This window comes from Ceratotherium simum, chromosome 16, assembly GCF_057802395.1.
Source record: "Ceratotherium simum simum isolate JZ-2026a chromosome 16, ASM5780239v1, whole genome shotgun sequence".
Lineage (NCBI taxonomy): Eukaryota > Metazoa > Chordata > Mammalia > Perissodactyla > Rhinocerotidae > Ceratotherium > Ceratotherium simum.
In genome coordinates this window covers 37,493,311-37,505,646 of record NC_141915.1, presented here as the reverse complement: position 1 = coordinate 37,505,646, position 12,336 = coordinate 37,493,311, and the positions used below count along the sequence as shown (strand labels likewise).

Genomic DNA, 12,336 nt, shown 5'->3' with positions numbered 1-12,336 from the left:
AACCAAATATATATATATTTTTTTAAATAACAAAGTCTTTTCAGACTTCCTGATTTGGGGGGTAGGCCTATATGCCTGGATGGAAGGCATTAGGCCTCACATAGGAAGACTTAGCGAGGGGCCAGCAACTAAAAGATAATGGAGGAGAGGGCCAGTCTCCTTGCTTTTGTCTCCTGGGGAAGAGTCTGTGTGTGAGTTGGGGAAAGGGAAGGGGAGGGGGTATCCCCAGGGCCAGAAGAGACAAAGACCCGAAGGGGGCTGAGAGAATGGAGAGGAAAAGAGGGGGGATCAGACCTCCACGTCATAGGCAAAGGCAGCAGGGGGAGGGGAGAGGGAGAAGCGGGGAGGAGTTGGAAACACAGGGGTAGGGGCCTGCAGGACTGGCTCCCAGCTCTCCCCACGAGCTATGGCCTGTCCCAAAGAGCAAATCCTTCAGCCTCCCCCTTTTGTTCCGCATCCTCCAAAACAGGCTGAATTCGGAAGCTTAGAAACACAACTCTACCCTCTTCCTTCTCCGTGTCTCTCCTCTTCTCCAAATAAGTAATCCTTCCCCCCCCTCTCAGGAATTCAAAGACTCTGGCCTAAACTCTGGAGCACTGGTTTGGAGGTGAACTCACCCTCTCCACATTTACACCCTGTCACTTCCCAGGTGAGGGAGAAGAAACTACTCAACTCCCACACTCAGTGTGTGTGAGGGATTCTCCAACACTCAAGGATGGGGGGGGCCTGAAGGGTTTGGAGACACCTATCCCTCAGGTCTCTTTGCTGCCTCCCCAGCCCTCCCCCCTCCCCATGATCTCCAGCCCCATCACAGCTGCCCCTGAGTCCAGACTCTCCCCAGTCCCTTTTATCCAGGCCAGGCAATGCCCCACCCATCCCAGCCTAGGGTCTTGGCCTTCTCCTTCTCTCTCCCTAAACTCTTCAACCCAGACTCTCAAACTGGGAGGCTTCACCCACCACCACCCGCAAATCTGCCTGTTAACAAGGATGGGGCTCGGCGCCCACTTGGAGCAGAGTGTGGGAGCAAGCTCCTGGATGCTCCAGGACTAGGGCCTGAGCAGCCACTCCACTCCACGAGGCTGATGCCATGAATAATTAACACCTGGGCAAGGCGTCACTCTAATTTTCCTGCTCAAAGGTTTACACTAGCAGGCAGAGTTAAATATCACAGATAACAGTGGCTATAAAGTCAGTTGGCTGGGCTCCAGCCAGAGAAGGAAAAGCCAGCAGCCTGGACCAGTCTTGGCAAAGGCTCTGGCCCTCTGCCCCTCATCCATCAGAACTTTGGGGTGCAGCGCAGAACGTCCCCAGAAGCCACCTCTGGCTTTGCTCTTGACCAGCAGACTTTAGCCTAAAGGGGACGGACAACACTCCCACATGAAACTCGAGGGGAAAGTTACCAACTCTCCCTTCTCAATCTGCACCCTGTTTTCTCCCTCTTTGGGTGGGGACTTAGGAAGGGGAACACACTCCATGTCTTGGAACACTCTCAAACTTTCTGGGACCACCTGATTCCTGGAACATTTCTTTGCTAGAAAAACTTAGAGAACTTCTCCCTGCTTTAGCCCCAAACACACATAGTCCCTCACTGCTGAGGAAACTTGCTTTGTTTCAGGAGGTCGAAGAAAGGCTACTGGGGTGTGAATTCATTTCCTTGTTTTGTTAGCCAGGAGGGTGGGGAGCCAAGGCTTGCAGCTTCTCTCCCTGTCCTTCACCCTCTGCCTCCATTGTCTCCCCCAATTCTGGTAGCTCCTTCTCCACCCTCAACACCCTGCCACACACATCACTCCTATAGATTGAGCTTCAATACTAAAACCGAATCCCTCCAGCCCTCTTCCAATTGCAGACAGCTTCGATTGGGTCTCCATCGATTACAAAAATCTTTGCCTTCAACTCCAGTAATTTCTTCCTCCACCTCCACCTCTCTTGCCCTCAGGCTCCTTCTGCCTTCAGAGTTGGTTCTTTACCCCCGGCTGGAGTCGGAACAGCCAAACTCCTGGGGGTGAACCACTGAAAAATGAAGCTCTGTCTGCTGCCGCAGGAATGTTGGCTCTATCAGGCTCGCAAATATAATTTTTATATTAGATCGTGGTCTTTGACTGGGTTTATATGCCAATGAGGCATTTCTGGTTTACCAAATTTATACAAATCTCGCCTTAATTGATAATCACAGATGCTGTAATTTAAGACCTCCAGCTATAGAGCTTTCATATTAACTGCTGATATATTACTGTAAATCGTCTGAAATAACCAACTCCTGGGAGCAGAGCAGAGAGGGAGGAAGTGCCTCTGAGAGCGACTCTCTCCCGGCCGCAGAAATAGCCCAGCTTCCACATCATTTTCCGTGAGAAATGATTTATCGAAGACATGGCCATAAACAACACAACTTGCTCACAAACACACGCAGACGCGTGCGCCCACACACACACACACACACACACACACACAATGGTTGGCATGCCGGCCGAGAAGCTGACACCCATATTGCTATAAATCAAGAAAAAGGTTGGAGGAGAGGGAGAGAGAGGGAGAGCACGAGAGAGAAGAGGAATATTCCTAAAATCTCTATGCAATGCCTCAATGGGTATAAACACACAGAGCACCGTGTGAAGAGAAATGGCAGGAAATGAAGATGGCTATTTGTCACATTTTACGACAATAACATTAATAACAAACAATAAATTTACATGGACATATAAGACGCAGTAGGTAGTGAGAAATCCCTTCTACTTACAATACCCCAGCCCGCGGTGTGGCTCCGGCTTCGGGGCTGTTTTATTGCTGTCTCCCTCTCTTTTTCTCTCTCTCCCTCTCTCTCCCCCTCTCTTTTTTTTTTTCTCGGGGTACAGGCTTGTTTTTCAAAGGACAGTTGAATTGCACGTCAGAAACGGGGAGACCGAGCCTGCGATTTTCCTGACGAATACATATCTATTCTGCAACCTCGGCATTAATTATTTAATGAATCACGTGACCGGGAGGGGGAAGGGGGTCTTTCAATTTCAGGCTCAAAGGACCACTATGACCTTCCCCTTCAGGAGGAGAAATTTTCCTGCAAAATAGGTTCCCCCCAACCCACCAATGGAATAGTAGTGAGCTCTTCTCTCTCCTACATTCACATCTATACCTACTATATCTACAGCTACTAACACCACCCCAGACACACACTTACCCACAGCCCACCTCTCCTCTCTCCTTTCTCCTCCTGCTTCTGCTTAGTTCATGGAGGTGCAGAAATAGTCTGCAGGGGCGTCTGAGGGGTGGGGGTGGGGTGGGCGAGGAGCCCTTCAAGCCCCTGGATTTCTCAGCTGCCAGTTCTTCTCTCAGCATCCTTTAAGATTAAGATTCCCCCCAACTCCATTCTCTCCCTCACTCCTAGGATATTTTGGTGGGACCCACTCCTCCTTTCCCAAATAATCGACACAATTTCTAAAAGGACCAGCTTGGAAAGAAATACTTCATAAGTCCATGTTATATGTGTGTAAAGAATGGGGTTTCTGGCTTTAATTCTCCTTTTGATCTTTTGTGGTACTTTTGAAGGGGCAAAAAAGAGACAGGGTGAAGAGATGACTCTGGAGCTCCCAGAGTTGAGAATAACCGCAAGGGGGACTGTTTCTCGTTGTGCTGTTACTGTTCTAGGGGGCCAAATTCTACTGACCGACTGAGAATACACTCTGGAGACAAAGACCCCGACTAAGGTTTCCACACAAAAGGAGTGGACACTCAGTGTCTCTACCTATGTCACACCCTGTCTCAGTCTCCTCCACCCCCAACACCCCAGTGAAGACAGCTGGAAATCTGCACTGGAGGGACAGAGAGGGAGAGGGAAGAAAGGGGCTTTGAAGTGGCCTGGCAGCCCCGGGGCCCTATTTCCCAGGTGTTAGTACCCTGAGCTTCCAATTGGCAGGCAATGGAGACTGATCAATGGGAAAAACATGGCGGGGGGGGGGGGCTGTACATGAAAGGGTTAAACACGGGGCTGATAGGAGAAATCCATTCCCCGGGCCTAGAGAGAGAAACGTACACAGACTCCTTCTTCTCAGATATAAACAAAACAAAACAAAACATCCCCAAACCTTCATGAACAGCTTGGCTCCAGAATGAGCAGATCAGTTACAACCAGAAGTGGAGTCCTTGGCCACGGTGTGTGTGGGGAGTTGCAAAGGGGAGCAGAAAAGACATTCCTGAAGAAGTCCCTCACGCACATTCCCAGCCTTATCTTCAGCAGCAATCCGGCAGGCAGCCTGGCCACACCACGAGGGCAGGCGGGACCCGGGAAGAACAAATGGGGTTTAGGGGAGCATGGGGCTTCGGGGCCGCCCTTGGTTTGCTTGGAGGGGTCGGAACCAGAAGCAACTCAATGGGGAGAAGGTTGAGGACCTAGTTGCCTTAACAACCCTGGAAGAAGCAGCCACCCCTCTGGTATCCGCCCCAGGACGGTTCAGCTGTGGTGGCAGCACGGCCCCTGCCCAAGGCACTGGGCTCGCCTGGCCTCCTCGGAATCCCGCTCCCGGCATACGGGCGGAGCGCAGGCGGGCCCAGACTCTGTAGGGGGGTGGTCCGCTTTGATTGTCCAGTTACAAAACACAGACTGGTATTGAATTCAGCCTGCTCCAGTGAGGGCAGCTCCCTGCAAGGTCCTGGCCACAAATCCATTAAAAAAGTCCCCCAAAGAAAAACACTCCACTGAAGTCTAAAAGAAAAATATGAGCCAAAGAGAGAGGACATAATCTGCTGCAGCATGGGAAGACAGCAATCTCTGAAACCGAGAAATTATTTTTAAGGATAAGAAAATGAACTGCAAAATGACACGAAGGCACTCCGGGCAGGTTCTGTTAAAATGCCCACACTCTCTCTGGATCTTGGGAATGTCCATGTTCAAATAAACAAGTGCCCGAGCGCGAGCTGAGCGCTTTCTTGCTGCCGATAAAGCGAACGTTTATACTGTGAGAAAGGCGAGATTGATTTACGAATCTAAACGCGCTGGTTTTATGGCTGATCACAAATCCGTCAGCGCTCAACTCACGCTGGGAAACTTCCCAACTCCGTTTTCCAACCAGACCCCCCTCCCAGCTGCCGCTTCCCAGGGAGACCCGCCACAGGCGGGCAGACGGGCGCTGGGGCTGCCTCTCGGCTCCGGCAGGACAGGGCAGCCCTGGGCTGCCCAGGCAAGTGGAAGTAGGAGGGAGAGTGGGGAGGTCTGCTGAGGAACCTGGAGGGGAAAGAGGTCAAAAGATTAGGAGGACTTGGGGTGGCCGCTGGAATTGTAGGAGGTGAACCCAACGTGCTGACGAGCTGATGAGCCTTCGGGCAGCGCTCGGCTTTGCAAAGGTTGGAGTCTGGGAGTGAGAGAAAGGGGGGATCTCGCAATTCCCACCTAGGGGGCTGAACCCCTTGAATGAACCCCAACATTCCCTTTCCATTGTTTCTCTCCTCTTTCCTTTTTCTGGCCCCCTAATCTTCACGTTGCAGGCAGCAGCCTGTGAAGTCTCACATAACTAAATCTTTGTCACCTGGGCCTATAGAGGGCCCACAACTGGTTATCTGCCCTTATAAATAATAGGTGCACATCTCCTCTGAGCCCCAAATATTTTCAGTGCAGGAGAAGCCCAGCTCACCTTTCTCCTCACTCCCTTCCCTTCCTGAGGCCTGCGGCCGCCGCTGCCCCTCACCCCCACCCCCCACCCCCCGCATTGATATGCCACCCAGGGACAAAGGAGAGGATACCAACAAATGCCAGTTATTTCTTGTCTCAGACAGAGTCCCCAAGTTACGGGAGACAATTTACAAATTGCAAACCAATACCCCACACACATCCCAGCAAGGTTCTGTCTCTCCTAGTCTTAACCAGAAGGAAGCATTTCCTCTTCCCAGCTGGAGTCTGTCTGTCTGTCTGTCTCTGTCTCTTTGTCTCTATCTCCTCTTAAGAGGATGGCTGCTGGTGTGGACTTTTAAGATACAGCCAGTAGAGTACAGATTTGGAAAGGCTCTATGTTCGGAGTTCACTTCTTAGCAAAACCTCCACCCATCTCTTAAATTAAAAGTTGCTGGAAACTTCGGTTAATGTGGCAGACTGTCCCCCAGAAATGATCAAAACAGCCTGCACTGCCCCCTCTCACCTTTCTCTTGCTCCTCTGGCGGGGCAGTACTCCCTTGGCTCTGTGAGAAGCTGGGGTGGGATTGGGGATTATAGGAAGGGGGCAAGAGTGATTATAGGACTAGCTTCCCAAACAAAGGAACTTCAGAAAAATGGGCTGAGAGGCTGTGGATTCGGGTATCAGACCTTGAGAGATAGTAGCCTCCAAGGGACTGTTCTTAGGGGGGGCCCTCTCTCTCCTTAGGACCCAGGGGCTTGTTCCCCTACCCTTCTGAAGCCCTGTGGACCTCTCATACTGCCTCCCTTTGTCTTTCTTCCCTCAGCCCCCTCCAAGAGAAACAGGAAAGAAGGAGGGATGAACTGGACACGGGGCGGGTGGTTGGAGCCTGGCAGAGGGAGAGAAGGAGCTCTGCACAGAGACAGACCAGCACCCTACTTCCCTTCCCCAGCTGTACCCCTCGGCTAAAATTTTTGCTCCTTTTCTCCTCAATGGACAGTAATAGAAAAACAACTCAGAAATTCCAGCTAGCAAAGAAGGGGTTGGGGGCTAGAGGGGGCTGGAGAAGATGGGACACACAACAGCCCAAGGACCCCTCCCTGTGGAGGTGTGACTTTCCGTCCTGGGCAGGAGGCAAAAGCCAGCACAATGTCCAGTCTCAGAGAGGTCAAGGGGCTTCCGAGGTCATTTTGTGGTTCTAATACTGAGCTAATCGCCTAGAAAACGTGGCCTCTCCATGAACTCTCTCTCCTGCCAGCCTCCTGCCTCCAAACCCTCAGTGAGCCCTGGGGGAAAAAGGGCCAGCACATTCAGGTCTGAGGCAGAGCCCCCTCGCTCCCTCACCCTCAGAAGCAGGGCCCCAGAGAGGGGAACAGCTCCCAAACCAAGAGAGCAAAACCAAACTGAGCCTCCAGGAAGAAGGGAGGGGGAAAGAGTCAAGGAGGAAGATTCCGGTCAACGAACCTTGCCTGTGAACAGAGCAGTTTCCTGCTCCAGAGAGTTGCAAATATTTGTATAGAATCCCAAGCTAGATACAAAAAGAAAAAACAAAACGAAGACATCCACCTATACCCTGCTCCAAGGCTGGGGCATTCCATCCAAGAACTGCATTCCATTTTTCCAGGAGGCGGCAGTGACAACATCTCACCGGTAAACAGACATATGAGACACAGCCCCCAGTGCAGACAAGCAGAGTCACGGAACATACCGGCCACATGTGCACATTGCTATATACACTCACATACACATGCTGGGCTTCTCAGGCCTGCCTGCATTTTCCAAAACCAGAAAAGCACTTTTGAGCTGCCTCACGAACAACCTTCTCTGGGATTTTTCAGGGGCCCTGACACCTCCATCCCAACCAGTTCAAACACTATCCAGGTGTCAGGCCCCTCTCTCTCCCTCTGACCCAAGCATCAGTCATCATAAAAGGCAGCAAACCTGACCAAGCATCCACCATAAAAACCTCCGTGAAGATAGTTGAAAAAGAAAAAGGAGGAGTTTCTTCTTTCCCTTGTAAAAAGAGCTCATAAAACGATTAAAAAAAAAAAAATGCCAGCCCAGGCAGGGGCTTTGTTACCTTTGCGCCTCTCCCCTCCTCTTGCCCGAACTCCACGGGTCCCATTCATGACGAAGGGCTTCTTCCAAACTGAGAGAAAAAAGTTTTCAACTTTATGGTTCCAAATTTTTTCCCCCTCGAAGATCCGGGAGAGACGGCTAACACTTTTTTCCCCCAACAGCCGGTCTGCGGAGATTTGCTGTTGAATAATAACAAAGGAGAGAGGATACGTATTTAAAGAAAAGAAGTGATTAATGGTTTTCTGTATAATTCTCACATTTTTCTTAGCTCTTGTCTACACAGAATGGCTGTGAACTTTAAGGTCCATAGAAATCTTTTTTATTCTATTCATACCTTCCAAGGAGCAGCTTTGATTTGGTTCTATAGAGGCATTCCTTGGGGGGCATATGCTTTTTAAGAACATTTTCCCCCCTCTCCTAAGAGCGGCCGCATCCCCTGGCAGCTAAACATCACACCGCGATTCCACCGAAACAAAGCTGCCGCTCCATCCTCCAGGTCCGGGGCGATTTTTTATGAGTCTCCCGGCAGCATTTAAACGGGCGGTTCAGCTGCCCTTTCCCGAGCCGTGGACACCGGGCCCCGTCTGTCCCTGGGCCCTACCCAGCCTCAAACTCCCAGGCGCTGCAAACCAGAGGAACACAAAAGAAATAACAATAAAATGTGCAGAGGGAATTGGCTATTTTTATTCTCTGAAGGGAGATGGGACCGAAAAACGACTTTTAATCACATATGCTCTCCAGAGCTCCCAGCTTTTTGGAGGCGGGGTGGCTGTACCCTGGACCACCACAGGGCCAGAGCCCCCGCGGCTGGAGCCCCCAGACCTTAGAACTTCTCTTGGGCACTGCACACAAGCGGCCCAAGCCTGACAGAGCTTCTGAGGGTCACCCGCACTCCCTTCCCTTCCCCCATTCCATTCTAGGGGTGACTGGGACCTCAGAGACAGAAAGCTATTTGGTCCCCAGTCGTATTTTCGATACTTTCTATGAGAAAGAAAATGAAAATTAATACAGGAGCAGGGCTTCACAAAAGAGGCCATTTGTCTTCTTGATTATCTGTTTGCTTGTCAGAGTTTGAGCTATAGCATCAGCTAGCTCCTTTGTAATATAAAAATACTCTGAAAACCTGCAAACACCCAGAAACATCTGTGCAAAAAATTAGACTCATTAAAGCCTTAAACACCTCAGAGGAAACGGTACCTTCTTCCGCGGGAGGAAAGAGGCCGGCCTCGCGGAATTCTCTCTCTCGAACTTTAATAAGCAAAGAGCCGTCTGTCTAGAAGGAGACAGCTTAACCGCATTTTATTTGCTTATGACAAATAAATCACAATATGAAAGGCTTTGCCATACTTAAGCCTCTTGTGTCCTACAATGAAACATTTTCTCCCCATTAGGGATTGGAGTCAGCCCTCTCAATCCATTTTTGGACTGGAAGGAAAAAATTAAAAGCCCCAAACAAAACACACCCACCCCAAAAGGAAAACAAACCAGCTACCACAATTTGGAGTCCTCTGAGACAGAAATTCCCATCAGACCCTTTGAAAAAAATCCTCAACCACATACAATGTGAGGCTGAATGGACTGGGGTGCTTAAGATATACGCTGGGTGGCATTCTTCTGTATCTTTACAGCAAGGTTTCAACAAAAACACGCCGTGCTGGTCACAAGAAACCAAACATTTATTTCTATAGTCACTCTGTACAGGACACAAATTTTCACGCCAACAAAGGGTTCTAGACTCAGGCAGCCCCACTACTAGGAAGGAGCCTGGTTTGGAATGTCAGAAAGAGAACAGGAGAGAGGACGCACATGACATAAAATAATAATAATAATTAATAATAATAATAATCAATGCAACAATGATTAACTATGGGAGAGGTCTCTGTAACATCATTTCCCAGACCAGGAGGGGCGTGACCTTTTATTTCTTAATTTCACATTCATTTTCAGTCTAGGAAAGAAGGCCCCCGCTGTACAACTCTAGATGGGCCAGAGGACTGTGCCCAGCTATCAGAACTCAACTGGCCCCTAACCCTGCCAGGATGGCTTCACCTTGCAGAGGAAGGCCCTCCTGGGTCTCCGGGCCTCTCTTTCTTTCTTGGATTCAATTTCCCTGCCCTCTCCTGCGTTGCCAAGGCTGCCCCCACCTCCCCGTACCCCCTTCCTGCTGACCCCCCACCCCGGCCCCGCGATGGAAGAGGGTGAGCAGTCAGTGTTCCCAAGAAGGGGCAAGGAGGAGGAGGAGGAGGTTGTGTGTGTGTTACCGTGGCCAAAACACTGCGCTATCTGGCAGTCAGAGGGTGGTTTCGCTGGGTGTCAGGAATGGGGGACAAAGAAAGAAAATCCAGGCTGTCTTCCCGCAGCGGCAGTAGCAGAGGCAGCGGCGGCCGAGCCGGGCCTCATTTGTTAGCCGGGTGTCGAGGTAATGGTCGCCACCGAGGCCCGTCCTCTCCTCGGCAGAGTAAACAAGACAGATGGGCCTGGGCCTGGCGTGATTAAAGATGAAACGTGGATCCATCTTCGCCAAAGCTGAAAATGAGGAGTGCAGCCTCCTCCTATTTCTCTTTCTGTCTTTTTCTTTCTTCCTCCTTCTTCTTTTTTTTTTTTTTTTAAGGAAGAAAGCAAGAGACTTGAACCTTGCTTCTGGGGGGCCACGCCAGGTTCCCTATTGTCATTTTTATAAATAAAGCTTCCCCTCCCCCTCCTCTGCGTTTATTCTTGTAAATAGATAAAGTGGGGGGGAGGGTAGGTAGGCTTTTCCGGGCCCAGGCCCCAGGGTCCCCTCCCGCATCTGCCCCCCAAACCCCCAGCACTTGCAACCCACCCCCGCCCCGAGGTTCGCGGTTCCGGCGCGGGGGGCACTAGAGCGCCGGGGTGCCTCCGCTGGGCCGGCTGGGGGGCCCTCCGGCTGCGCCTGCGGTGCCACCCGAGCGGATCTTGGTGTTGGGCAACTTGTGGTCTTTTTTCCATTTCATGCGCCGGTTCTGGAACCAAATCTTGATCTGGCGCTCAGAGAGGCAGAGCGCGTGGGCGATCTCCACCCTCCGGCGCCGCGTCAGGTAGCGGTTGTAGTGAAATTCCTTCTCCAGCTCCAAGACCTGCTGGCGAGTGTAGGCGGTCCGAGAGCGCTTGGGCTCCCCGCCGGTGTAATTGGGGTTTACTGGACACACACAGAGAGAAGGAGAAAGAGAAAGTTTTATTGCCCCGAAAGGGAGGAGGGAGAGCTCTTTCTTCCAGCTAGCACAGTGTCTCCCTCCCTCCCACTCCCGCCACCTCTTCTTCTTCCAGAGGGGGGTGGGGACGAAAGGGGAAGAAAACGGGACCCCAGGAAGAGAAAGAGACCTCAAAGTTTTGGGGGGTCGTGTTGTCTCAATGTTGTTGTTTGGATGTCTGGAGGGGAGTTAGGGGGGAATGAGAAATCTTCACAAGGTTTTCATCACTCCTCTCTCCCCCCTTGGCCTGGGGCCCTGGATGGGAGAATGAGGGGTGAAAGAGGGAGGGGGGCTTCCCTAAACCTTTCTTACGTTAGTTCCCACCCTCGCTGCTCAGATTCCAAAGCTGTGCCTGCCCCCAGCAAAAACTTTTGCCTACTTCTCGAGCCAAAGAGCCAGACTAGAGGAAAGAAAGGGAAAAATAAATACTGGGAGTTGACTCAACTCTCCGCTTAAATACAGATTACCTCCTCCTCCTTCTCCTCCCCCACTTCCCACACCCCTCCCCAACTTCCAACTTCACTGAGACTGCATCTCCCTGACGAAAAAGTCGCTGGTGAGAATGGCAAAGAGGATGGGGAACCGACTTCAAAGGCGCGGGGCCCACCGGGCCATAAAAATTTATGGGGGATGTAATTATGTGGCTCTGAAAACAGGCGACCGTAAATCTCCGGCAATGGCGAGTTTATAGCGGGGACAATTGGCTTCCCCCAGCTTACCCCCCGCCCCATGCCTCCTGGTCCCTTCGGTGTAAAGCGCCGAGGGCGGGAGGGGGAAGGGGTGCCCACGCACTCACCCGTGCTCACGTGAACTTTGCGCATCCAGGGGTAGACGACGGGCTCTTTGCACGCGGAGTGGGACGGGCTGGGGTGCAGGGGGTTCTGGGCGCAGGGAGGCGGCGGGGGGCTGCTGCTGACCGCCTCGCAGCGCTGGCCGGGCTCCGGGAGGAGGGCCCCGGAGGGCGGCGGCGCAGGAGCCCGAGGGGACAGCCCGGGCGGTGGCGGGGGCGGCGGGGGTGGTGGCGGAGGCGGCGGGGGCCCGGGGTCCCGGCAGGCCGCGTAGCGCTGCACAGTGCACGCCGCGCGCCGCCCGAAGCCCGCCTCCGGCTGGAAGCTGCTCTCTCGCCTCTGGCCGCCGGCGTAGTACCCAGGCGAGTGGTCGCTGGGTAGGTAATCGCTCTGTGAATATTCCTCGCACGGAGGGAACTTGGGGTCGACATAGTTTGAGTTGATCAAAAAAGAACTCATAGCCATTAATTTCTGAGAATTGCCCACAAAATATACTAAAATTTATTCCGACCCCTGACTCGTTTTCCTGTTTCCGAAAGCCCTCCTACTTACTGTCAAGTGAACAAAGTTAGGGGCCCACGTGATCCTCGGAGCCAATGGCCGCCCCGCCTGCGATTCCCGGATAAGGAAATCTGCTCACCCAGACCCTACTCCAGCCAAAGAGGTTTA

The 12,336-nt window shown here is 52.0% G+C and overlaps 1 protein-coding gene across 1 annotated transcript in view; it reads right to left on the bottom strand.

Annotated features, from left to right (window-relative positions):
• Positions 1-12,336, bottom strand: part of HOXB4 (homeobox B4) — a 25,592-nt gene extending 13,256 nt beyond the window's left edge. Inside the window, exons 1-4 of the mRNA XM_087441030.1 lie at positions 11,676-12,336; positions 9,932-10,827; positions 8,005-8,292; positions 7,672-7,849 (exon numbers count right to left, since the gene is read on the bottom strand). Coding sequence (XP_087297156.1) covers positions 10,529-10,827; positions 11,676-12,132 — 756 coding nt within the window. The 5' untranslated portion in view covers positions 12,133-12,336 and the 3' untranslated portion in view covers positions 7,672-7,849; positions 8,005-8,292; positions 9,932-10,528. The remainder of the gene's footprint in view (positions 1-7,671; positions 7,850-8,004; positions 8,293-9,931; positions 10,828-11,675) is intronic.